Raw genomic sequence first — 27,752 nt, 5'->3', positions numbered from 1 at the left:
TTTTAGGGCTTGGGGTAACCCATTCCATATCTGTGTACTTCTGTAGGAGAAGGTAGTGGCGTATGCCTGCTTATATTTAAGTCCTTTACAACTGGGGAAGTTCAGATTGAGGAATTTGCGGGCTGATCTCTTGGCATTTCTGGGCGGTAAGTCCACAAGGTTAAACATGTACAGTGGGGCATCTGCGTGAATGATCTTGTGTACGATCGTGCAGATCTTGAATTCGATACGTTCCTTGAGTGGAAACCAGTGGAGTTTCTGTCTTAAGGGTTGCGCACTCTCGTATTTGGTCTTTCCAAATATGAGTCTGGCTGCGGTATTCTGGGCTGTTTGGAGCCCCTTAATAGTCTGTTCTTTGCAGCCAGCATACAGTGTTACAGTAATCCAGGTGACTAATTACCATAGATTGTACCAAGGTACGAAAAATGTTTCTCGGGAAGAAAGGCTTAACTCTTTTGAGTTTCCACATCGAGTAGAACATCTTTTTTGTCGTGTTCTTCACGTGGGTATCGAGAGTGAGGTTTCGGTCGATGGTAACTCTGAGAATCTTCAGGTTTTCTGATATAGGAAGGGTGCAGTATGGTGTGGTTATAGAGGAATAATCGTTTGTGTTGTATTGAGAGGTGAGTACTAGGCATTGAGTTTTTTCTGCGTTGAGTTTTAGCTGGAATGAATCTGCCCAGCTGTGCATGGTTTTGACGCTTTGGTTGATCTCATTGGTGATTTCGTTAAGATTGTGTTTGAACGGGATGTAGATCGTGACATCGTCTGCATATATGTAAGGGTTAAGGTTTTGATTGGCTAGACGTTTGGCTAGAGGTATCATCATTAGGTTGAAGATGGTTGGTGAGAGGGGGGAACCTTGAGGAACTCCGCATTCTGGTATCCATGGAGGTGATCTTTCGGCGTTTATTATTACTTGGTAGGATCTGGTGGTGAGAAATCCCTCGAACCACTTGAGGACTGGGCCTCCGACTCCGAAGTATTCTAGTATATGAAGTAGTATTCCATGATCAACCATGTCGAAGGCGCTTGACATGTCAAATTGTAGTACGAGTATGTTCTTCCCAGTAGCAATTGTTTTTTTGAATGAGTTCATTGCCGCCACTAGTAAAGTTTCGGTGCTGTGATTTGATCGAAATCCTGATTGTGACTCATGTAAAATTGAGTGTTTAGTTAGGTAATCATTGAATTGTTTCGTGACTATGCCCTCCATTATTTTGGTTATGAGCAGAATAGATGCAACTGATCGATAGTTAGTTAGGTCCATTGTGCTTTTCTTAGCGTCTTTTTGCAGAGGTGTGAGTAGGATGTTTCCTTTGTTGGTGGGGAATAAACCGTTTAGGAGTCTGTGGTTTATTTGGTCCGTCAGGTCTTTCTTGAATTGTTTGGGGGCGGCTCTTATTAGGCTAACAGGGCAAATGTCTAGTTTGCATTGAGACTTGCTATATTTTTTAAGCCATTGTGAGAGTTCATCTGCTGAGATTTTGTCGAAGTTGGTCCATGAACGATCTGCTGGGTATTCGCCAGGTTTTGGATCAAGGTATTCAAGGATGCTTGTATAGTCGGTGGTATTCGAAGGTATCATTCATCTGAGTTTTATAATTTTTTCGTTAAAGTGCCTCGCTAGGTTGGTAGCAGATGAGGTGTCTGTGTTGTTAGAAGTAACCGGTGTAGTATTTAGGAGTTTGTTCACGAGTGAGAAGAGCTAATGTGTATCCTTGTAATTTGGTCCTATTACGGTTTTGCAGTACATTCTTTTGGTTTGTCTGATTTTATATTTGTATTTTCTTTGCAACTGTTTCCAGTCGTTAAGAGTGAGTTCGTCTTTTTTCTTGCTCCATATTCTTTCCAGTCTTCTGACCTGTGTTTTTAAGGCTTTCAGTTTGTCGTTAAACCATGGTATTGAGTTTTTTCTTTTTGAGGATCGAGTTTGGAGCGGTGCTATACTGTCTAGTATTGCTGTACATTTGTTGTCCCATTCTTGTAGAAATTGGGGTGAGTTTGTGGGAGTTGCCCATTCGTCAGTGTATAGTTCTTGCCAGAATATTAGTGGGTCTATTTTGCCTCTTGTAGTGTAGGTTCTTTTTTCTTGTTTTCGTTGTGACCCTTTTCTTTTCCAGTAGAGGGAAATATGTGCTTTGTAGTTGTCTGACCATGGTGTAACTGTCCATTTTGTGTCTGTGATAGTGAAGATGGGCTCTGATGAAAGTTTGTGAGTTATAATGTCTAGTGTGTGTCCTTTTTTGTGGGTAGGTTGCATGTTAGGCCACTGGAGCTCCCATAGTTGGATGAATTCCTTGCATTCGTTTACGTTCTTTAAATTAGGTCTTCAAGGTGAAGGTTAATGTCCCCTGCTATGAGGAGGTTCTGGGAGGACATGCAAGTATTTGATATGAAGTCCATAAAGTGTGTTTGTGAGACTTGCCAACTGCCCGGGGGCCTGTAGAAAACAATTAGGTTTAGTTGATTGAGTAGATCGGGGTGGTTAATTCTAACTGAGGCTATTTCGAGTTGGGCTAGGATGGATTCTGCTGTTGTAGTAACTGTTAATTGTGATTTATAGATTATTGCTATGCTCTCCTCCTCTTTTTCCTTCTCTGGTCCTCTGGAGCTGTTCACATTGCACCCGAAAGTCTGAATTCTAGCTGACATGGGTTCTACTCAATTGAATGTCATCGGCAAAGAAATAAGAGCTGTTCCCCAAATCCTGAATAAACATAGCAAGCAGAGACAGGAATAAGTTGCACAAGTTTGGAGAGAAGACCGATCTTCGAGTGGTGCTTCAGTGAAGAGGGTGCACCATGGAAGATTGATTATCTGATGTAACTCTGAATGACCAAGAGGAGTGGAAGGAATAAAACCATTTAAGGCAATGATTCCCAACCCCAGCCAGTCAGGTTTTCAGGATACCCACAATGTATATTCAGGAGAGAGATTTGCATGCAGTGGAAGTGTCTCCTCCTACCACTGTCAGAACTTTTAGGGTAAGAAAAAGGTCAAAACTACATTACTCTGCAAATTGTTAAGGAACAAAACCCTATGGTCTTTATACCACAGTGGCGTAGCTATGGGGGGGCCACGGGGGCATGGGCCCCCCCCCCAATTGGCTCTGAGGCCCACGGTTTGGCTGGCAGAGGTTGCCGACCCCAAGCCCCACCGGCTGAAGCATTTATCTGTCCTGTGCTGGTCTCGCACTTGCTTCCTCTCCTGTTTCCAGTCGCACCGTGCATGCTCGCGCATGCTCAGTTTCATTAAAATGAGCGTGCAGTGCACAGCGCGCTGAAAACAGGAGAGGAAGCAAGTGCGGGACAGATAAACGCTTTAGCTGGTAGGGGTTGGGGATCCCCACCAGCAAAGGTACCCTGAGGTGGCAGGGGGGGTCGGAAGCAGCGGCAGCGGGGGGGGAGGGGTTGGAAGTGTTGGCGGCCTAAAATGTGCCCCCCCACCTTGGGCTCTGTCCCCCCCCCCCCCCCCCCAGCCAAGGTCTGGCTATGTCCCTTTTATACCATCTAACTTTGCAGTGGTTCCGTGTTCCGTGTGTTGTAGCATACTCAGCATTCTTGCTAGGAAAGAGCGAAGAGAGTGGAGAACAAACGAGACAGGCCACCTTTAAAATTAAGAAGAACTTTGAATTTTTTCAGCAAGAACTATGCCCAGGAGTTGCCTACAGAAATCAGTTTTCCCAGGTGGAATATTTTCAGGATCCGTTCCTGGATCTGTTTGGTGCTCACTCCATACACTATGGGATTTACGATAGGTGGAAGTAAAGGTTGGCAACAATGATGTGAGCAGAGGGAGAGACTTTGTGGCCGACCCTCTGTAAAATAACTGTGAACAGAAATGGCGTGTAAAACACGGCAATGACACAGATGTGGGCAGTGCAGGTACTGAAAGCTTTCGCTCTCGCTTCCTTGGACGAAAGTCCCACAACGGCCCTGAGTATCAGAGCATAAGATAAAGAGATACACATCAGATCTAAAAATACCACAGAGAAAGCTATAGTCATCCCATACACTGCATTGACCGTTATATCTGCGCAGGCCAGCTTGGCTACAGACATGTGCTCACAGTACGTGTGAGCAATGACGTTGCTGTTACAGAAGGGCAACCTTTTAAGGAGGAAGGGAAAGGGCACAACGTAGAGTATACTTCTCAGAACCACCAGGAATGCTAGTTTGCCTAGGAGTGCGTTTGTCAGGATGGAGGTGTATCTTAAGGGGTTGCACACAGCCATGTAGCGATCGAAAGCCATCGATGTCAGAATGCCAGATTCTACAACCACTAAGTAGAGGAGTGTGGTAGCCGTGTTAGTCCACTCTTAAGGTTATCAATAGAAATCAAACAAAATAAAACATGGAAAAGAAAATAAGATGATATGTTTTTTATTGGACATAACTTAATACATTTCTTGATTAGCTTTTGCCCTTCTTCCTCAGATCGGAAATAAGCAAATGTGCTGGCTGACACCCCCCTCCTCCCACCCTGTCAGACTGTCATAGTAATGCTTGAATGTCTTCACTTATATACACTGTCAGCTAGCACATTTGCTTATTTCCGATCTGACGAAGAAGGGCAACTTTCGAAAGCTAATCAAGAAATGTATTAAGTTATGTCCAATAAAAAAGGTATCATCTTATTTTCTTTTCCATGTTTTATTTTGTTTGATTTCTATTTACAACCACTAAGGAATGAGCAAAATACATCTGGATCAGGCAAGCCTCAAAGTAAATCTCTTTAGAACCAAACCAGAAAGCACTCAGCGTTTTAGGTATTACACAGGTGGGTAAAGCTATATCGGTCCCAGACAGCATGGAAAGGAAAATGTACATGGGCTGGTGGAGGCTGGCTTCTGTTTTGATAATATAGAGGACGACGGAGTTTGCTATAATTGTCATCATATAGAAAGCAGTCCAAGGGACGGAGATCCAGAGGTGGGCGGCTTCCAGTCCCGGGATGCCTTTCAAGATGAAGAATGAAGGTTTGTGGGGGGTGCAATTAAGGACCAACATGTTGCCCTGCTGAGGTCAGGTTCAGCTCCGCAGAAGCTTCCCTTCTCGGTTCATGAAAACATGGTGATCATTGCACTTCTTGTAGAATAATGCCTGAAAATGTAACAAAATAAATGAGAATGAGTTGCACACGTGATTATATTTTGGTTAAGAAAGAACTACTGAGGTAGTGTCATCCTAGCCTGGCTCTTCTCCCAAGCCTTTAATACATAGGGTGATTGACTATAAACCATTTCTGCACCTGGACTAGCTCACTACACACACTGTAACTTACAGTAGTTCCTTATATCTTCCTTAACTATACATTTTATTTTTGTTACATTTGTACCCCGCGCTTTCCCACTCATGGCAGGCTCAATGCGGCTTACATGGGGCAATGGAGGGTTAAGTGACTTGCCCAGAGTCACACGGAGCTGCCTGTGCCTGAAGTGGGAATCAAACTCAGTTCCTCAGGACCAATGTCCACCACCCTAACCACTAGGCCACTCCTCCACTGTTGCTACTATTTGAGATTCTACATGCCGCTATTCCACTAGCAACATTCCATGTAGAAGTCGGCCCTTGCAGATCACCAATGTGGCCGCGCAGGCTTCTGCTTCTGTGAGTCTGACGTCCTGCGTCAGACTCACAGAAACAGAAGCCTGCACAGCCTTCTACATGAAATGTTGCTAGTGGAATAGCAACATTCCATGTAGAATCTCCAATAGTAGCAACATTCCATGTAGAAGTCGGCCCTTGCAGATCACCAATGTGGCCGCGCAAGCTTCTCCTTCTGTGAGTCTGACGTCCTGCGCAGCCTTCTACATGGAATGCTGCAGTACATCAGACTCACAGAAACAGAAGCCTGCACAGCCTTCTACATGGAATGTTGCTAGTGGAATAGCAACATTCCATGTAGAATCTCCAATAGTATCTATTTTATTTTTGTTACATTTGTACCCTGCGCTTTCCCACTCATGGCAGGCTCAGTGCGGCTTACATGGGGCAATGGAGGGTTAAGTGACTTGCCCAGAGTCACAAGGAGCTGCCTGTGCCTGAAGTGGGAATCCAACTCAGTTCCCCAGGACCAATGTCCACCACCCTAACCACTAGGCCACTCCTCCACAGAGTGAAGACAGTTCATAGGTCACTTGTTGATCACTTAATTTTAGTGACATGTTAGCAACATACTACATGTAACTGTCAGTAGTCACGAGTGGACACGTGGTTTAGGGAGTGTGGGGGTTTCATTGATCAGTTGAAGGGGTGCGGGGATCACAAAAGGTTAAGAGCCCTTTTCCTTTCTGAGCACACTACCAGAACCCTCATCCACACTCTTATCACCTCTCGCTTAGACTATTGCAACTTGCTTCTCACTGGTCTCCCACTTAGCCATCTCTCTCCTCTTCAATCTGTTCAAAATTTCTGCTGCACGACTTCCATTCCGCCAGTGTCGCTATGCTCATATTAACCCTTTCCTCAAGTCACTTTATTGGCTCCCTATCCATTTCCGCATACAGTTCAAACTACTACTACTACTACTTATCATTTCTATAGCGCTACAAGGCATACGCAGCGACCTATAAGTGCATTCACTCTGCAGCTCCTCAGTAGCTCCCCGCTCTTATCTCTCCGTACACTCCTCCCCAGGAACTCCGTTCACTGGGTAAATCTCTCTTACCCGCACCCTTCTCCTCCACTGCTAACTCCAGACTCCATTCCTTTTATCTTGCTGCATCATATGCCTGGAATAGACTTCCTGAGCTGATACGTCTAGCTCCATCTCTGGCCGCCTTCAAATCTAGGCTAAAAGCCCACCTTTTTGATGCTGCTTTTAACTCCTAACCCTTACTCACGTGTTCAGTACCCATATATTATCATTCCCAACTTAGTAATTTCCTTATCTCTTATTTGTCCTGTTTGTCTGTCATAATTAGATTGTAAGCTCTGTTGAGCAGGGACTGTCTCTTCATGTCCAGCGCACAGCACTGCGTACTCTGGAATTCGTTGCCGGAGAAAGTGGTGAAGGCGGTTAGCTTAGCAGAGTTTAAAAAGGGGTTAGACGGTTTCCTAAAGGACAAGTCCATAAACCGCTACTAAACGGACTTGGAAAACTCCAAAATTCCAGGAATAACATTTATAGAATGTTTGTACGTTTGGGAAGCTTGCCAGGTGCCCTTGGCCTGGATTGGCCGCTGTCGTGGACAGGATGCTGGGCTCAATGGACCCTTGGTCTTTTCCCAGTGTGGCATTACTTATGTACTTATGTCCTCTACTTGGCTCACTTTTATTACATAGAGCAGTGATTTAACCTATTGTGATGTCATAGTGGCTCATTCCACCAATAAGAGCCAACCTCATTAGTGATGTCACAATGGCTTGATTGTATAGAATGTTTGTACGTTTGGGAAGCTTGCCAGGTGCCCTTGGCCTGGATTGGCCGCTGTCGTGGACAGGATGCTGGGCTCGATGGACCCTTGGTCTTTTCCCAGTGTGGCATTACTTATGTACTTATGTCCTCTACTTGGCTCACTTTTATTACATAGAGCAGTGATTTAACCTATTGTGATGTCATAGTGGCTCATTCCACCAATAAGAGCCAACCTCATTAGTGATGTCACAATGGCTTGATTATATAGAATGTTTGTACGTTTGGGAAGCTCGCCAGGTGCCCTTGGCCTGGATTGGCCGCTGTCATGGACAGGATGCTGGGCTCGATGGACCCTTGGTCTTTTCCCAGTATGGCATTACTTATGTACTTATGTACTTATGTACGTCTAGTAGCGCTATAGAAATGATAAGTAGTAGCAGTAGCCCCTGTCATAATTATTAAATTAGAGAGAGAAGGGACACTTTTTTCATATCAGGCAAGCCACCAGCCACAGTAGGAGCCAATGAAATCAATCTATATTTGCTATTCATTGACCAGAGGGGTGTGGGAAGTACATAGGGGAAAAGCAGAGCAGGCAAAACAGAATTCATAGATGTAACATGCATTAACTGTACGAAAATCAGGGCCTGCATGATGCCACTTAAGAAACTAGACAAAATTTAGCATAACAGGAGTACAACCCTGTGATCGGTGGGGGGGGGGGGGGGGGGGGTACTTAAATTCACAGCATCTCTTGCACCCTGTATGCCATCCCCTGCTGGTTTATCAAAAATAAAGCACCAAATTACTCAGTGGGTTTACCCTCTGCAGACAAAAATTGTAAAAAGTAAAACCTTGTGAATATGGTGTGGATAAAGGGTTCTCTGTGAACAGCAGGATAGATAAGCTACACATGAAGGGTGATATCAGCATGATTTGCTCTCCTAGCACCCAGAGAACATAGTAACATAGTAGATGACGGCAGAAAAAGACCTGCACGGTCCATCCAGTCTGCCCAACAAGATAAACTCAGATGTGCTACTTTTTGTGTATACCCTACTTTGATTTGTACCTATGCTCTTCAGGGCACAGACCGTATAAGTCTGCCCAGCACTATCCCCTCCTCCCAACCACCAGCCCTGCCTCCCAGCCCCCGGCTCTGGCACAGACCGTAGAAGTCTGCCCAGCACTATCCCTGCCTCCCAACCACCAGCCCCGCCTCCCAGCCCCCGGCTCTGGCACAGACCGTAGAAGTCTGCCCAGCACTATCCTCGCCTCCCAACCACATACAGGACGTCAGACTCACAGAAACAGAAACCTGCGCGGCCGCATTGCTGATCTGCAAGGGCAGGCTTCTACAAGGAATGTTGCTAGTGGAATAGCAACATTCCATGTAGAATCTCAAATACTAGCAACACAATCTCAATAGTAGCAAAATTCCATCTAGAATCTCAAATAGGAAAAGGGAAATGGGACATGGGACTTGATATACCACATTTCTGAGGTTTTTACAACTACATTCAAAGGGGTTTACATAGTATATACAGGTACTTATTTGTACCTGGGGCAATGGAGGGTTAAGTGACTTGGCCACAGTCGCAAAAGGAGCTGCAGTGGGAATCGAACTCAGGTCCCCAGGATCACTACTACTACTACTACTTAACATTTCTAGAGCGCTACTATGGTTACTCAGCGCTGTACAGTTTAACAAAAAGGACAGTCCCTGCTCAAAGGAGCTTACAATCTAAAGGACGAAATGTCAAGTTGGGGCAGTCTAGATTTCCTGAAGAGAGGTATAGTGGTTAGGTGCCGAAAGCGACATTGAAGAGGTGGGCTTTGAGTAAGGATCAAAGTCAGCTGCACTAACCACTAGGCTACTCCTCCACTCCTAAATAAGAAAATACCCCCTGTTATAAACTCACTTTGAACTACTAGGAAAAGCAGAAGCTAAATCCAATCCCTCAAGCCAACTTACCCAATCCTAGACCCTTTGGCCATCATAAATACTCTTCTCTTCATAGCTGTGCAACTTCATTTGTGCGTCTTCACGTAAAACACTACTATGTGAACTGCTGAAGCCTAATATAATGATTTTATAAATTCCCAGTGGGTCTCAGGCTCAACGGGGAGCCTCTGTGTTTGTCTCGAGCGGATGCAGATGTTCAATTCTGAGACCTGAAAAGTGCAGGAAAAGAATCAAGCCATTCACGTGTATTATAATAAGAAAAGAAAGACACAGGGATAAGTAGATTATATAAGGTCCAAAAAAAAAAGTTTTGCTACTGGTAATAGATTTCTAGAATATACAAACTTATATTTATATTGCTATAAACCTTTACATTTAAAATCTACTCTCAAACTAAGGACATGAAATGAAGGAATCTGGTGCAGTAAAAATAATCCCATTAATCAATCCCTGAAACCTAACCACAGTCTATAACATCAGATGTTACAGACCACAAATATATTCCTAAATCAGTGAAGATCAAGCTTTTAATGCTTCCAATGTCAACGTCATAAAGTGTGTTAAAGCATGCCAAAATATTATGTTCAGGGATATCCAGAAGCAAATCTCCTTAAATCCATAAGGGAATTTAGCCTCTCCTTTTTCACACTCCAAAGAATAAAGATTTGCCCATATCTTCTTTTATCAGCAATAAAATCCACAAGTCAAAATCTCTCCTCTGTATAGATCCATATTTCGCCACCTGGCTTCCTCAGGAGGCAGGGCTGCCGAGAGGAGGGGGGGTGGGGCAAGATTCTACCGGGTCCGGCCTTCAAGGGAGGCCCGACGCCGGGGTCTGTCTCTCTCCTGCTGCTGACGGGACCCGGGGATCACGTCCCAACAGAAGCAGGAGAGAGATAGACCCCAACGCCGCCCCCCCCCCCCCCAGAGGCTAGGGAGGAGCAGACACAGGGCTTCGGGGCCTCTGGTTTGGCTGATGGGGGACCCCAAGCCCTGCCAGCAGAAGCCTTCCTCCAACACATTGCCAGCCCTACAGATGCCTTTCCTCTCACGTCGCATGATGTGAGAAGAAAAGCAGCTGCAGGGCAGTCAATGCGGCGAACAGCGCTGGAGGAAGGCTTCTGCTGGCGGGGCTTGAGGATCCTGCCAGCCAAGGTATGTGGAGTTGAGGCAGGGGCAGGGAGGTGGGGCAAAATGTGCCCCTCCACACTTTGGGCTTCGGCCTCCCCAATTTTTATAGTCTGGCTATATGGTGGTCCTGGGTAGACCGGCAGCGGTGGTGGGCCCTGCCCCGGGCCCAGCTCTGTTTCTCAGCGACCCTATCAAAAGGAACAGAGTTCACCCTGAAATATATATGTAAAACACCACCCTGAAACATAGTATTAAAACCTACACATCAAGCTATACAAAAGGACCCAGGGAGCTTTCCTGCGTTGCCTTTGCAATAGGTCTATTTTCCTTTTTCTTGTTGTACTGTTGTTTGATTCTGAGGAAACTGGTCTTCTTGTTAAGCTGTGTCTCTGTGGCACAGCCCTGAACCTTGTGTGAGTGGTTTTGGTTTGACTCTGTATGGATTACTTTCCTGTTAAGTTTGCTCTCAAGCAAAGTCCTCTTTTGTTTCTCTGTGTGTTGTTCTGCTTGAAACCTGTTTGGATTACTTGCCTGTTAACTTTGCTCCTCAAGCAAAGTCCTGTTCTGTTTTTCTGTGTGTGGTTCTGGTTTGAACCAGAATAGGTTCTTTCCTTGTTATCTAGGCTCTCCAGCTTAAGCCTGTTCTGTTTCCTTGTGTGGTTTCCCTTGTTACCTTTCACTGTTCAGAGAGCTGGTTGTTGCCAGCCTAGCTGCTTTCCTTGATTACCTTGGTTCTGTGCAGCTGTGTGTACTCTGTTTGCTCTGTCTCTGTGTGCTGGCTGAGTTCTGGTAAGAACATTGTGTGTTTTTCCCTTTGTTTGCTTTAAACCTTTGACTGCAGTGTAAGCCCTGCTTCTTACTGACTTGTGTTTTAGAAGCAGCCTTTCCCTTTAGCCTGCTTTAACTCTTTGTCTGTTGTGTTTGTCTCCTGATTTTTGTGGCTGAATCAATCTATCATGACCTTTACTTTGGCTGGTTCATTCTGTCAGAGTCCCTAGCTGGCACACAGTCAAATACTAGACAGGGACTCCCGAGGCTTCATTACTAGACAAGAACAAGATAGGAACTAGGATTGCTCATGATGAGTCTTAATGTCACTGTATCTCCTCCGAGAAGTTCAACTCTAACGCAAAAGGGCAAACAAGGAGCTTGACAAGAAGCTGGAAACCTTAGGCATCAGGAAACAAGATTAAAACAGGAACCAAATGCACAACTCCTTTTTTTTTATTATTTTATTTATAACTTTTATACAATCTTATTATACACCTATATAAGTGACAATATAGGAAATTGGAAAATACATTCCTGAACTTTATATAAAATGTATTAACTAGAAAATAAATCCTAACGACCACAATATTTAGGAAATTTGATCCAAGAAGGTAAAAATAATTTTCTGGAAATAACCTTACAATAATACAGCAGTTCATCCAGGTTGCTTATCCTAAGCTATCTTTCAGTGCATCATTACTACTACTACTACTACTATTTAGCATTTCTATAGCGCTACAAGGCATACGCAGCGCTGTACAAACATAGAAGAAAGACAGTCCCTGCTCAAAGAGCTTACAATCATCTGGAATTAAACAGTCACATTAACCTCTTCTTTACTTAATAAAAATTCTTCTAATTGTTTAGGGTCAAAAAACCTGAAATTGTTTAGTTTGAAAAAGCATACGACATACACAAGGAAATTTTAGTACAAAATTTCCACCTACCGCCAGAGTCCTCGCACGTAAGGCTAAAAAAGCCTTTCATCTTTTCTGTGTTTCCCTAGACATATCAGGATAAATTCTTACTTTAGACCCCCCCAAAAACAGAATCTAAATGACGAAAAGAAAGTTTCAAAACTGCATCTCTATCCATTTCCAGGATAAAAGAGGTCCAGCATAGTTGTCCTTTGAGTTATAACCTCTAACGAGGATTCCAAAAGAGATGTAAGATTCATTGCTTCTCCTCCTTGGGGGTGAGTCTTTCCTGGTAAATTTGTTAATATTACTTTGTAGATAATACGCCTGAGTTATGGGTGGCAATGAATCTTCTGACATACCTAAAATCTCCATCGAATATTTTGTAACCATTTGTATAGGTGTAATTAAAGGTGTTCTGGTATATGATATCAATAAAATCTTCACGTTTCCCTGATATGTCCTGTCTGCCCTAACCCTTATCCCTTACTTGTCCTGTCTGTCTGTCATAATTAGATTGTAAGCTCTATTGAGCAGGGACTGTCTCTCCATGTTCAGGTGTGAAGCGCTGCGTATGTCCGGTAGAGCTATAGAAATGATAAGTAGTAGTAGTAGTAGTAGTAGTAGTTAGCCTCAAATGAAGTCTCCTGGATTGGTTCTCCAAATATTCTAAGCGTCTGGAAGTGAAATCCTTCTCTCTCATCAGAGTTTGACCCACAAGTTCCATTTTCTGAGTTCTTTCAGTTAGTGATTTCACTTCCAAGGCTTGTTTAGTAATTACTACTACTACTACTACTTAACAGTTAACATTAACATTCTACGTTCACTTGTCTCTTAGATTGTAAGCTCTTTGAGCAGGGACCGTCCCTCTATGTTAAATTGTACAGCACTGCGTAACCCTAGTAGCGCTTTAGAAATGTTAAGTAGTAGTAATTGCCTGTGTTTGAGTAAGAGCAGCCTCAGAAAGAGTTTTAATTACATTTGTATTTTTAAATATCAACGATTGTACAGAAGACGGCATAGTAAAAGTCAAATCCCAGAGTGACTCTGATGTCACTACGGCTGGTTTTTCCAATCCCTCCTTGCTCGCTCTGGTGTCGTCGTGGAGATTGAACTGCAAGACTTCTCTCCATACTTCCCGATCTGGGCTGAGGAGGAGCCACAGGTTCGACGGGGCTCAGGGAGACCCCGTCTGCAGCACTGTTAGTAAACACAGTCGCGTCTCCATCGAAAGCAGGAGTAGAAGCCAGCCTGGGATCCGGCGTGACTCCGAACTGTTCAAGAGACACCTGCTGAAGTTGGTGAGTCCCACCAGGGGTTGAGGGATTCTCCTTGACTTTGCCTCTCCTTTTCCCCATTTCGGTGGTAGGAGAGGAACCCGCTTCAGTGGCGTTTTTTCACAGCTCGGAACTCGTCCGGTGCTGTATTTCAAACCGCCGCCATCTTGGATCTCCCAAATTCACAACTGAACAAGAAAACAAGGCTGAAGCAGCAGGGAACAAGCCAAGAGGTGGTACAGAAATACCCAAACCTGCCCTGGGCTGGACCCACTCAGCCAATCAAGAAACAGAAACAAAAGATTATTAGAAATACAAGGCACAACTAGGAGAAGATGGGTATCTTCCACCTCAAGGGGCATTGGTTTGAGGGTGGATCATGCTTGACAACTATTAACAACACTGGGGGGAAAACCCTGAGATTTATTTTTTTGTGTGTGTGTGTGTGGGGGGGGGGGGGGTTCTTGTCATTTTGGGTTAGAAATAATATGAAAGTATTTGGAAAAGGTTGTTTACATTTCCCATGTCATTTCAAATGAATATACATCCCTAAAGCCTTTAGTCTCTCTTCGCATGGGTGGTATAGCCCCGTTCTGTTCTTTTTGAGGGTAATTTTATAAGACAGTACATTTGGAAAAAGTCCAAAAGATACCTATTTCATGTCAGCAGATCCCAAAAGGGAGATTTAGTGCAAGCAGCTTTGCATGTTTTGTCAAATTTTAAGACTGTTTTAAAAACTTGGTGATAGAATGCAGGAAGTGACAGAGTTAAATATAAAACTTTTATGTTTTACTTACCTAGAATGATAGAAAACAAAAAATAAAAAAAATCTAACTTAGATAAGGAGCAAGATTTTACAAGTAACTAGCAGGAGAGCTATATCTTTTTCAGTGTAGACCAGAAAATCTGGGCAGGCTAAACAGGCTGATTACGTCTTTATCTACAATCGCCTTTATGTTTCTGTTTATTTGCGATTTGATACATCGCTTTTGCTAATAAAAGGTCAAAGCAGTGAAGAATAATATTATTACATAAAGCAAATTAGGAACAGAAAGGAATTCCATTTAAGACAGGAAAGATCGTAACATACAAGGCATGCACGCACAAAAAAGTGAAAAATTACGAACAGCTTCGCCTTTTCTGTAGAGACTGCACAAGCCGTACAGTGCACTGGGTCACTCTGCAGTTAGATGAAATCATCTGCAATGCTCTTATGCTTGTTACCTTACTGAATGAACACCAACAACATGAATCAAAATCGGTTACTGACATATCCATTGTGTACTTTTCCGTGACTTTTGTACAATTCAGGAGTAGGGGTATTGCCCACTGTATCAGTGGCGTAGCTACAGGTGGGCCAGGGCCCACCCACTTAGGGTTCAGACCCACCCAACAGTAGCACATGTTTAGTGATAGCTGGTAGGGATCCCAAGCTCTGCCAGCTGAAGACTTCCCCCTGATGGTAACGAAAACGCTACTGTCCACAATACCGGCACCTGCGCATGCTCAGTTTTCAGCACATGCCTGCTGCAGACTGCCAAGGTGGAAAGAAACGTTTTCCCGCCAGCTTGAGATTTTTATTTGGTGGGGGGGGGGGGGGGGGGGGAGAAAACTTAGTGCCCACCCACTTCTTGCTTAGGCCCACCCAAAATCTGTTGTTTGGCTATGCCCCAATGGGATTCTAACTGGTTATCTTATCATTACATACAGGGAGCAAAAGCTTCTGTGGAACTGAACCTGACCTTGGCGGGACTTCATGTCCACCCTCAATAACACCCACTATCAGCCTCCATTCTTCATCCTGAAAGGTATCCCAGGACTGGAAGCTATGCACATCTGGAACTCCATCCCATTCTGTACCCTGTACGTTCCAGTACTTTTAGGAAATGCGCTAATTTTGTTTATTATCAAAACAGAAGCCTGTCTCCACCAGCCCATGTACTTTCTCCTGTCTATGCTGTCTGGGACTGATATAACGTTATCCACCTCTGTAATACCTAAAATGCTCAGTGCCTTCTGGTTTAATAGCAGGGAAATCTCTTTTGATGCGTGTCTGATCCAGATGTTCTTTCTTCATTTCTTTACAGCAACAGAATCGGGGGTTCTGATGTTAATGGCGTTTGATCGTTACGTTGCAATATGTTATCCTCTGAGATACACATCCATCCTAACCAACTCACTCCTTGCTAAATTGACAGTTGCAGTATCTTTGAGAAGTCTATTGGTAATTACGCCATTTCCATTTCTTGTTAAAAGATTGACATTTTGTAACCACGACGTTATTCATCACACGTACTGTGAGCACATGTCCATAGCAAAGCTGGCCTGTGCCGATATCAAAGTCAATAAAATATATGGGTTGGTTGTATCTCTGTTTGTGGTAGTACTGGATATGCTGTTTATTGCCTTGTCTTGCATCATGATGCTCAAGGCCGTTGTACAACTTTCATCCAATGATGCGAAACTGAAAGCTTTCAGCACTTGCACTGCCCACATCTGTGTGATTGCCGCGTTTTACACAGCATTTCTGTTCACTGTTTCCTTACAGAGGGTCGGCCACATCTCTCCTTCTGTTCACATCATTGTGGCCAATCTCTACCTCATAATCCCTCCCACAGTAAACCCCATAGTGTATGGGGTGAACACAAAGCAGATCCAAGAGAGAATACGGAAAATACTCTATTATAGGAGAAACCTTACTATGAACGACATATGATCTCGTTCTAAATGAAAGTGGATGAACTGAGGTCTAAAGTTTAAATATTTGTATCTGTTTATCCTACGTTATATGTGGTCCGTTTTGTGTTGTTAGTCTTGTCTCAGATTGACGTCCTGATATGCTTGAGTGATTTAATTTGTTATTTTGATTATGCATGTTTACATTGTAATCTGCTAGGAGCCGTGGGCTACGCAGAATATAAATATTTGTAAATAAAGAAAATAAAGAAAATAAATTATGTCTGGAGTCAACATGGTCAGAGGTAGTGATGAAAAGGGGTCCCCTGGGGCTGGAGAGAGTAACTTGATTTTCATTGTAATGACTATCACGAATTATCAAGTGATCGGAGAATGGACTGGAAATACTGTAAATTAACATGATTCACTGACCAAGACATCCTTAATGACCATACTGAAATTCATGTTGTATCATGTAACACCCCCTCAGGAGCATCCCTGGGTTTGAGGCCCGACATGGCAGGAGCTCCCCCTGGGGCCAGCTCCTTCAGTCCCTTTTTGGTTTGGTCTTGGTGCCTCAACCTGAGGTAGAAGGGTTTTCTATACAATTCTGGAGACTGCACCTTCAAAAGATATAAACAGGATGGAGTCAGTCCAGAGGGTGGCTACTAAATGGCCAGTTGTCTTCGTCATAAAGTGTATGGAGACAGACTTCAACATCTCAATATCTATATGTCACAAAATGCCTAGCCACACAACTGGGGCTACCCCGCAGCCACTTAGAGGGTTTATCCCCAGCACAGCTCAGGTCTGCCTGCACCTGCCACTTGTGCTCTCTATACTAGCACCCTCCTCCTACAGACTGGGTCCCAACTGCCCCTGGGTGAGTCTCCTGCTCTCAAATTAACCCCAGTGATTCCTAGGCTACTGTGGCCACATTCCCAGTGGTCCCACAGTTCCTAGAAGCACTCAAAGACCCAACACACAAACCAACAGGATTCTTAGTCAGTCCAGACAAGCAGAGACAATAAACTAAAAATGTTCATTGTCATGAAAAATTAGAACATTGAACAGAAAAGGTGGCATCAGCAAAACAAATAGGTAACTGAAATAGGATTACTTAGAAAACTATCTAAACATTTGTTTACTATCTAAATAGTACCTGGAGTGTTCAGGACATATACCTGTTCACAGGGCCTCAGTAAAGAAATTTTTCTCTCTCTTCTCCCTGGCTAAGACTGGAAATTAAAAGCCAGTACATCCTAGACGAATTGAGCTCCTGGGCCAATCAAAGCCCAGAACAACAATTTTTCAAAAGTATGCTGCATCTTATTTATTTATTTATTTGTTACATTTCTATCCCACATTTTCCCACCTATTTGTAGGCTCAATGTGGCTTACATAGTACCGGAGAGGCGTTACAGACTGCGGTGTAAACAAATACAAAGTGATATTGTGGTAAGATAAAGTTCATGTGGCACAGCCACACTAGGGAATCGAATCGTACAACGGAAGAGTTGTGTTATGTCCATTACGTTCTTTAGTTTTGTTGTGTTGCAGACATCAGGCATTTATGTTGGATCGGTAGGGTATGCCTTTTTAAACAGGTTAGTTTTTAGTGTTTTCCAGAAGTTTAGGTGGTCATTCGTAGTTTTCAAGGCTTTTGGTAATGCGTTCCACAGTTGTGTGCTTATGTAGGAAAAACTGGATGCGTACGTTGATTTGTATTTGAGTCCTTTGCAGCTTGGGTAGTGCAGATTTAGGTACGTTTGTGTTGATTCGGATGTGTTTCTAGTTGGTAGGTCGATCAAGTCTGTCATGTATCCCGGAGTTTCACCGTAGATAATTTTGTGAACCAGAGTGCAGATTTTGAAAGCAATTCGTTCTTTGATTGGGAGCCAGTGTAGTTTTTCACGAAGGGGTTTTGCACTTTCAAATCGCGTTTTTCCGAAGATAAGCCTAGCTGCCATGTTTTGAGAGGTCTGAAGTTTCTTTAAGGTTTGTTCTTTGCATCCCACATAAATTCCATTGCAGTAGTCTACATGGCTTAGTACCATTGATTGTATCAGGTTGCGAAATGTTCCCCTCGGGAAAAATTGTTTCAAGCGTTTGAGTTTCCACATTGAGTGGAACATTTTCTTTGTTGTGAATGTCACTTGGCTCTCTAGTGTTAAGTTGCGGTCCATTGTAACGCCGAGGATTTTCAGGCTGTCTGAGATAGGGAAGGTGCAATCTGGGGTGTTGATAATTGTGGGGTTATCAGGGCTGTGTAGGGATGAGAGGATGAGACAGTGTGTTTTTTCCTTGTTTAGTTTTAGTTGAAATGCATTTGCCCAAGAGTCCATAATGTTCAAGCTGATCTTGATTTCGTTGGTGATTTCTGTCAGTTTAGACATCGTCTGCATAGATCAAAGGCTTAAGGCCTTGGTTGGATAAGGACTTGGCTAGTGGGGTCATCATTAGGTTGAAGAGGATCGGTGATAGTGGTGATCCTTGTGGTACTCCGCAGTCTGCTTTCCACGGTGATGATATGTTTGAGTTTGATTTTACTTGGTATGTTCTTGTGGTTAGGAAACCCTTGATCCAGCTAAGTATGTTTCCACCAATCCCGAACTTATCTAGTAATCTTATTAGTATATTATGGTTTACCATGTCGAATTGGAGGAGGAGGATGTTTTCGCCTATTGCTATTTCCTGCTTGAATTTGGCTAGGAGAGTGAGTAGTACTGATTCTGTGCTGTGGAGGGGGCGAAAACCTGACTGTGATTCGTGTAATATTGAGAATTTGTTTATATAATCTGTGAGTTGTTTGGTTACCATGCTTTCCATCAGTTTGACTGACAACGGAATGGATGCTACTGGACGGTAGTTAGTGATTTCATTTGTTTTTTTCTTGGTGTCTTTTGGTATTGGAGTGAGTAGGATATTGCCATTTTCTTTAGGGAAGAGACCTTGCTTAAGCATGTAGTTTAGGTGGGATGTGAGGTCTGCTGTGAAGCGGTCAGGGGCGGATTTCATTAAGTAGTTGGGACAGGTATCTAGTTTACAGTGAGTGCTGGAGAACCTGCTGATCGCCTGTGCAACTGCATCGACGGTAAGGAGGGCGAATTTTAACCAGGTTCGGTTTGCCGGGTATTCTCCAGTGATTGGGTCCAACTCATTAAGGAAGTTTTCGATGTCAGTGTTGTCCTGAGGTAGCGTGTTGCGTAGGTTTGCAATTTTTTCATTGAAATACTTAGCAAGTTTGTCTGCAGATGGGATGTCTGTATTCGATGTAGTGACCAAGTTGGTGTCTAGGAGTTTGTTCACGAGTTGGTATAATTTTTTCGTGTCTTTGTACTCTGTCCCTATTTTAGTTTTATAGTATGATCTTTTGGTCTGTCTTATTGCGTATTTGTATTTTCTTTGTGATTGTTTCCCTGTGTTGAGTGTGTGTTCCTCTTTTGTTTTTCTCCATGCTTATTCGAGTTTCCTGGAATGTGTTTTTAGCTTTTTCAGTTCATCATTGAACCATGATATCGAGTTATGCTTACGTGAAGTTCTTGTTCGTAAGGGTGCTATTTCATCTAGTATGCATTTGCATCTTTTATCCCATTCCACGAAGTAATATATGGAGTCTTCCGTGTTAGACTAAAGAAAAAAACAGTCATTTCTCTGTAACAGCTTAAACATAAACATACACCACCTGCTGGCCAAACTAGAGAAATACACTTCAAGAAGTAAGTAATACAGTTTACAGGCTTAAAACCCACTGTTTTGTCACATCATACTTTGGAAAAAGGTGGGAGAGGAAGGATATGATAGAGACTTTTAAATACTATGCAGCATAAATGCACAGGAGGTGATTCTCTTTCAAGTGAAAGAAAGTTCTGGAATGAGGGGGCATAGGATGAAGGTGAAAGGGGACAGATTCAGAAGAAGTAACCTGAGAAAATACTTCTTCATGGAAACGGTGGTGAATTCGTGGAATGGTCTCCCAGTAGAAATGGTGGAGAAGAAAACAGAATCTGAGGTCAAGAGAGCTTGGGACAAGTACATAGGATCTCTAAGGAAGTGATAGGGAGAGTAGATGGCATGGGCAGACTGGATAAGCCATATGGTCTTTAACTGCCTACATTGATCTATGTTTCTAGTTTTAGCAGGTGAGATTTCCCTCCCTTCTGCACAGGGAAATGTCCAACAAACACATCTGTGAATTTAACTATCTTAGGAATTTTCGGTCCTCTGTGATCTGTGACCTGCATTACCCTGACAGATTTCACGGAACACAGAAATATTGCTGTTCAATATATTTTTTGCTATTCTGTTATCATGCAGGAGTGGCCTAGTGGTTAGGGTGGTGGACTTTGGTCCCGAGGAACTGAGTTCAATTCCCACTTCAGGCACAGGCAGCTCCTTGTGACTCTGGGCAAGTCACTTAACCCTCCATTGCCCCATGTAAGCTGCATTGAGCCTGCCATGAGTGGGAAAGCGCAGGGTACAAATGTAACAAAAATAAAATAGATACTATTGGAGATTCTACATAGAATATTGCTACTATTGGAGATTCTACATGGAATGTTGCTAGTGGAATAGCAACATTCCAATTCCATGTAGAAGCTCAGATAGTAGCAACATTCCATGTAGAATCTCCAATAGTAGCAACATTCCATGTAGAATCTCCAATAGTAGCAACATTCCATGTAGAATCTCCAATAGTAGCAACAGAATCTCCAATAGTAGCAACATTCCATGTAGAATCTCCAATAGTAGCAACAGAATCTCAATAGTAGCAACATTCCATGTAGAATCTCCAATAGTATCTATTTTATTTTTGTTACATTTGTACCCTGCACTTTCCCACTCATGGCAGGCTCAATGCGGCATGTAGAAGGCTGCGCAGGCTTCTGTTTCTGTGAGTCTGACGTCCTGTGAGTTGTGGTGGGTGAACAGTGTAACAGTATCTTATTGGGGGTCAACAATGTGATACTGTATTTCACTGTGGTGTCTGTATCTCTGATATGATTAAGATCTACAAAATCCTAAGTGGTATAGAACAGGTAAAAGCGGAGTGGAGGAGTAGCCTAGTGGTTAGTGCGGAAGTGGGATTGATTCCCACTGCAGCTCCTTGTGACTCTGGGCAAGTCACTTAACCCTCCATTGCCCCAGGTACAAATAAGTACCTGTATTATACAGGTACTATGTAAGCTCGCATTGAGCCTGCCATGAGTGGGAAAGTGCAGGGTACAAATATAACTTTAAAAAAAATCACTTTGTAGTCACTCTTTTGTAACTCAGCTCTCTTTTGGACATATCCTTTAACTGCAGTTGTTCCAACACTCGGAGGGAAACCCCTCCCCCTCTTTTCAAGAACAGAGAGAGACACACACACACATTTCCCATCTATTTTAGCTGGTTTAGAATCCCAGCCCGCTGGGGGCTAAACTTTGCAATTGCAGCCTTCTTTAAATATACTCTAATCCAGAGGCATACCAAGGGGGGGGGCGGGGGCGTTCCCCCCCGGGTGCACACCACTGGGGGGTGCCATGGCGCGCGCCTGCTGCGAGAGTTCGCTAACTTCTCTCATTCGCTGCAGCTCCCTCTGCCCCGGAACAGGTTACTTTCTGCGCGCTGCGGCACCCCCACCCCAGCGGTGTGCACCCAGGGGGGGGGCTCTTTCGCGGGGGGGTCTTTCACTGGGGGGGGTCCGCGCTGCATCGGGGGGGGGCGCTGGCCCGGGTGTCCGCCCCCCCCCTAGGAACGCCACTGCTCTAGTCATTTACTTTTATCAATTATACTCATGTTATATGTACAATTTGATCACAACTAGTGATCCTTTTTCATACAGTAAGTTCAGTAATTTGCATATGGCATTAACCCTTCTCCTATACTGCCCTCCAATGGCAAAAGGAAGCAAATGACATTTTTATTGAAATTGGGTTAATGGCGTACCTGACTTTGGGGAAGCAAGTGCTATACATGCAGGTAAAAATGAATGCCGTGAGTTTATTTGAGAAGAGGGCTTATTTCCTTAAAGGCTGGACTGAAGAAGTGAGTTTTCAATAGGCTTCGGAATAACAAATAATCGTTGGTGCTTTTGATGGTTTGAGATAAGGATTTCCAAATGTTAGTGCCTTGATATGAAAGGTTAGCAGTATGGATTGTTTTGTAGGCTACTTTCTTACAATTCGGGAAACGTAGGATAGGATATTCTCTAGAGGCATTTACATGAGGATAATTCAATGAGTTTGTTCATGTATATTGGGGCTGAACCATACAAACGTTTGTGAATGAAGGTACGTAGCTTGAATGCTATTCTATCTTTTATTGGCAGCCAATGCAAATCGTGTAGAAGGGAAAGTTAAATAAGTACATAAGTATTGCCATACTGGGAAAGACCAAAGGTCCATCAAGCCCAGCATCCTGTTTCCAACAGTGGCCAATCCAGGTCACAAATACCTGGCAAGATCCCAGAAAAGTACAAAACATTTTATACTGCTTATCCCAGAAATAGTGGCTTTTCCCCAAGTCAATTTAATAATGGTCTATGGACTTTTCCTTTAGGAAGCCGTCCAAACCTTTTTTTTTTTTTAAAACTCTGCTAAGCTAACCGCCTTTCCCACATTCTCTGGCAACGAATTCCAGAGTTTAATTACACGTTGAGTGAAGAAAACGTTTCTCCGATTCGTTTTAAATTTACTACTTTGTAGCTTCATCGCATGCCCTCTAGTCCTAGTATTTTTGGAAAGCGTGAACAGACACTTCACATCTACCCATTCAACTCCACTCACTATTTTATAGACCTCTATCTCATCTCCCCTCAGCCGCCTTTTCTCCAAGCTGGCCATTTTAGCATTTCCTCATAGGGAAGTCGTCCCATCCCCTTTATCATTTTTGTCGCCCTTCTCTGCACTTGATAGCTAATAGAATGTAGTAAGCGATGTGACCATGTCACAATATTTTTGCAAAACCTTCATGGCTACTGGTACAACACATGCCAAATTTAAAACTCGATGTTTGACCTTTAAGACCCTTAAAGGAAATAGTCCAGAGTACTTGGCAATGAATACATTTAAACATAGAATATCATTCTTTGACAGCTGCCCAAAAGGTTTACGTAAAAAGCCAAGTTTTCAAAGGCTTTATGAAACTTCAAATAATTATCAGTGTTTCTAATTTCCTCTGGCAAACAGTTCCACAAATGGGGTCCAGAGTAACAAAAGCTCGATTCATAGTGGAAGACAGTTTGGCCAAAGATAATGGAAGACGTTCCAACAAAGTACGCTGAGAAGAGCGTAATAACCTTGTAGGAACATACCTTTTAACCACATCAGAAAGATACCTTGGAACTCCCATACAGTAACATAGTAACATAGTAGATGACGGCAGAAAAAGACCTGCACGGTCCATCCAGTCTGCCCAACAAGATAACTCATATGTGCTACTTTTTGTGTATACCCTACTTTGATTTGTACCTGTGCTCTTCAGGGCACAGACCGTGTAAGTCTGCCCAGCACCATCCCCGCCTCCCACCACCAGCCCCGCCTCCCAATCTTGACTAAGCTCCTGAGGATCCATTCCTTCGGCACAGGATTCCTTTATGCTTATCCCATGCATGTTTGAATTCCGTTACCGTTTTCATTTCCACCACCTCCCGCGGGAGGGCATTCCAAGCATCCACTACTCTCTCCGTGAAAAAATACTTCCTGACATTTTTCTTGAGTCTGCCCCCCTTCAATCTCATTTCATGTCCTCTTGTTCTACCATCTTCCCATCTCCGGAAAAGGTTCGTTTGCGGATTAATACCTTTCAAATATTTGAACGTCTGTATCATATCACCCCTGTTTCTCCTTTCCTCCAGAGTATACATGTTAAGTTCAGCAAGTCTCTCCTCATACGTCTTGTAACGCAAATCCCATACCATTCTCGTAGCTTTTCTTTGCACCGCTTCAATTCTTTTTACATCCTTAGCCAGATACGGCCTCCAAAACTGAACACAATACTCCAGGTGGGGCCTCACTAACGACTTATACAGGGGCATCAAGACCCCCTTTCTTCTGCTGGTCACACCTCTCTCTATACAGCCTAACAACCTTCTAGCTACGGCCACCGCCTTGTCACACTGTTTCGTGTTACAGAAAGCTTTAAATACCAAACACAATGTCTTAAACGTTATTCTTACTGACACTGGCAACCAGTGTAATTCAGCTAAAACTGGTGTTATATGATCAGTCATCTTCTTTCCAGAAATTAATCATGCTGCGGTGTTTTGCACCAACTGCAATCTTTTCAAAATGATCTGAGACAACCCTTGAAAAAGTGAATTGCAATAATCCAATCTACTTGTTATATTCAATGCTGAAGCCCAGAATATCCAGTGGTAGACAAAAAAAAAAAAAAAACGCTGTTTGCCGCCAGTGAATATTGGCCGGTTTATTTCTATTTTAATAGTATCATATTATAAACCACTATCGAAAGAGAAGGACACCCATCTTCCGACACAATCGGGAGATGGGCGTCCTTCTCTCAGGGTCGCCCAAATCGGCATAATCGAAAGCCGATTTTGGGTGTCCTCAACTGCTTTCCGTCGCGGGGATGACCAAAGTTCCCGGGGGCGTGTCGGCAGTGCACCGAAGGCGGGACGGGGGCGTGGTTAACAGATGGGCGTCCTTGGCCGATAATGGAAAAAAGAAGGGGGCATCCCTGACCAGCATTTGGTCGACTTTACTTGGTCCATTTTTTTCATGACCAAGCCTCGAAAAGGTGCCCAAACTGACCAGATGACCACCGGAGGGACTCCCCCAGTAGTCACCAACCCCTCCCACCCAAAAAAAAATTTAAAAACATTTTTTGCCAGCCTCTAATGTCATACCCAGTGCCATCATGACAGTATGCAGGTCCCTGGAGCAGGTTTTAGTGGGTGCAGTGTACTTCAGGCAGCTGAACCCAGGCCCATCCTCCCCTACCTGTTACACTTGTGGTGGTAAATGGAAGCCCTCCAAAACCCACCCAAAACCCACTGTACCCACATCTAGGTGCCCCTCTTTACCCTTTAAGGGCTATGGTAGTGTTGTGGGTAGTGGGTTTGGGGGGGGTTTGGGGGGCTCAGCACACAAGGTAAGGGAGCTATGCACCTGGGAGCAATTTGTGAAGTCCACTGCAGTGCCCCCTAGGGTGCCTGGTTGATGTTGTGGCATGTGAGGGGGACCAGTGCACTACGAATGCTGGCTCCTTCCACAACCAAATGGCTTGCATTTGGTCGTTTTTGAGATGGGCGTCCTCGGTTTCCATTATCGGCGAAAACTGAGGTCACCCATCTCTAAAGACGATCATCTCAACATTTAGGTCGACCATCTCTTAGGACGATCTAAATGTTGAGATTTGGGCGTCCCCGACCATATTATCAAAACAAAAGATGGACGCCCATCTTGTTTCGATAATACTGGATGCCCCGCCCCTTCGCAGGAACATCCTCAGAGATGGACGCCCTTAGAGATGGTCGTCCCCGTTCGAAAATGCCCCTCCATGTCAGTATTACCTTACGGCAGTATATCAGGTTTTGAATAAACAGTAAACTGTACAGGCACTGAATATCCAGGTATCGGTGGTTGTTGAAACTTATCTGTATACCAGCGATATTCAAACGAATACCGAGGTAACTACCTGCACGGCCCGCTCAACCTATGGACCAGGCGACGCACTGTTGGAGGGCACCAAAATCCCTGTCCGCTCTACCTTCAAAGTCCTTAAAGGGATAGATGCTGGACTGGGATTTGGGTATCAGCACCCTGAGCCACTGCTTCAGCTGGGGGGGGGGGGGACTTGAGAGAGATGGGGATCACAAGAGGGGGGTGGTAATGGAGGGAGAAATATCAGATTGTGGGGGAATAGGGGAGCCAATGCAAAAGTTGGCTTAGGTACCCACAGTCCCTTGAACCAGCCCTGACGACCTGGATAGAGTGTTTGCTATCCTAATTTTACCTTGGTCGTTCCCATTAGCAGACTGAAAATTGGTGCTCATCAGGTAACTCGGCTCCACACAGACCGTCCTCAGACTCCAGTGGCATTAAGCTGACAGTGTCATGGTGGTCAGCCTGAATTTGAGTGGCAATATCTGGTTATACACCACTGAAAAACAAGGTACGACTCAGTCAGCACAACTTTCTCCTACCCAGTGAAGTAATATGGAATATGGAGCCCCGTGTCTTCATCATGTCATACCTAAATAACAAAGTATTTCAATCAAAAAATCATATCTACTACTACTTAGCATTTCTATAGCGCTGCTAGGCTTACGCAGCGCTGTACAAGTTTAAACAAGGGGAAGGACAGTCCCTGCTCCGGAGAGCTTACAATCTAAAGGTTACGAACTATGTAGTCAGTGTAGGTATCATGAATGGAGAAGGTGGTTAGCCTCCCCAAGCCTCTTATACGGGGCGCCTATGGCAGGGAGGGCGCATGACGTATGGGCTCGGGAAGTCTGTTCCAGGCATAAGGTGATGCGAGGCAGAAGGGGCGGAGTCTGGAGTTAGCGGTGGTGGAGAAGGGTACAGATAGGAGTGATTTGTCCTGAGAGCGGAGGTTACGGGTGGGAACATACGGGGAGAGGAGGGTAGAGAGGTAATGGGGGGCTGCAGATTGAGTGCACTTGAAGGTCAATAGGAGAAGCTTGAACTGTATACGGTAACGGATCGGGAGCCAGTGAAGCGACTTGAGGAGAGGGGTGATATGATAGTATCGGTTCACGCGGTAGATAAGACGTGCGGCGGAATTTTGGACAGATTGAAGGGGGGATAGATGGCTAAGCGGGAGGCCAGCGAGAAGAAGGTTGCAATAGTCAAGACGAGAGGTAACGAGCGAGTGGACGAGGGTTCGGGTGGTCTGTACTAGACATACACAGTGCTGTACACTGGAAATGTAAGAGACAGTCTCTGCTCGACAGAGCTTACAATCTAATTAGGACAGACAAACAGGACAAATAAGAGATAAGGGAATTACTAAGGAGTTAAAAGCAGCATCAAAAAGGTGGGCTTTTAGCTTAGATTATATCTCAAGTAAAATATTTGTATTTATTTAATGGCATTCATTAACTGCCTTTATGAAGAGATTCACCCAAGGCATTTTTATCTATCCTTTGTCTTCATCAACTTTCACGTTTGCACTGAGTGTTTTGGGTTTTCTATAACTGTATGTTTCAGTCTCAGCGGAGAATATTTGTTTGAGGGAAAGGTTTGAGTCAGGTTCCACTGGGATTTGATAAGGATACCATATAAAACATCGGGAATCCATATCCACATATCAGTGTTTTACGATGACAGATATAACTGAATTCTTACGATTAGCAGGGAAAAAGGATTTGTGTTCTCTGAAGCGGTTTATTTTGATGTATAGTCACTGCACACAAAAATATAGACAATATTTATCAGCTGTTTGTTACGTTCGATACCCACATGGCTATGGTTCCCATTGGTGATCTCATAAAACTTACAGGTAAGTTATGAAACAAACCTTCCTTTACTTTCTCAAAGGTGTAAATAATGGGGGAGAGAAGGGCATTTTTCAGGGAAAGGGATATTCAAGAATAAGGGGATGTGACTCTGAGGTTTCAAGGGTTAACTATGAAGAAATATCTCTTTCTAAAGGAGGGGGAGGGTGCATAGAACAGTTTTCCAG

At 43.9% G+C, this 27,752-nt stretch overlaps 3 protein-coding genes across 6 annotated transcripts in view; 2 read left to right on the top strand and 1 right to left on the bottom strand.

Moving 5' to 3' along the window:
* LOC115468279 (E3 ubiquitin-protein ligase TRIM39-like) overlaps positions 1-27,752 on the top strand; it is a 1,086,936-nt gene that overhangs the window by 866,398 nt on the left and 192,786 nt on the right. The gene's annotated exons all lie outside the window — the stretch shown is intronic.
* On the bottom strand, positions 3,752-5,012 carry LOC115468303 (olfactory receptor 52N4-like). Of its 4 annotated transcripts, none has more exons than XM_030199938.1 (3): positions 4,680-5,012; positions 4,471-4,474; positions 3,752-4,275 (listed from the first exon to the last, which is right to left on the bottom strand). In XM_030199938.1, exons 1-3 carry the CDS (start codon positions 5,010-5,012, stop codon positions 3,752-3,754), a joined length of 861 nt encoding a protein of 286 aa, XP_030055798.1. The 4 variants fall into 4 exon arrangements, with proteins under 4 accessions (XP_030055798.1, XP_030055799.1, XP_030055800.1 ...); XM_030199939.1 differs by lacking the exon at positions 4,471-4,474 and adding an exon at position 4,485 and having other exon boundaries at positions 3,752-4,284; positions 4,686-5,012; XM_030199940.1 differs by lacking the exon at positions 4,471-4,474 and adding an exon at position 4,320 and having other exon boundaries at positions 3,752-4,284; positions 4,686-5,012.
* LOC115468167 (olfactory receptor 52E4-like) lies at positions 15,181-21,956 on the top strand. The gene is made up of 2 exons (XM_030199711.1): positions 15,181-16,090; positions 21,907-21,956. Exons 1-2 carry the CDS (start codon positions 15,181-15,183, stop codon positions 21,954-21,956), a joined length of 960 nt encoding a protein of 319 aa, XP_030055571.1.

The sequence above is a fragment of the Microcaecilia unicolor genome, chromosome 4 (genome assembly GCF_901765095.1).
Source record: "Microcaecilia unicolor chromosome 4, aMicUni1.1, whole genome shotgun sequence".
In the NCBI taxonomy this organism is placed as follows: Eukaryota; Metazoa; Chordata; class Amphibia; order Gymnophiona; family Siphonopidae; genus Microcaecilia; species Microcaecilia unicolor.
Note: the sequence above shows the minus strand (reverse complement) of the source record. Positions and strands in the feature narration are given on the sequence as shown.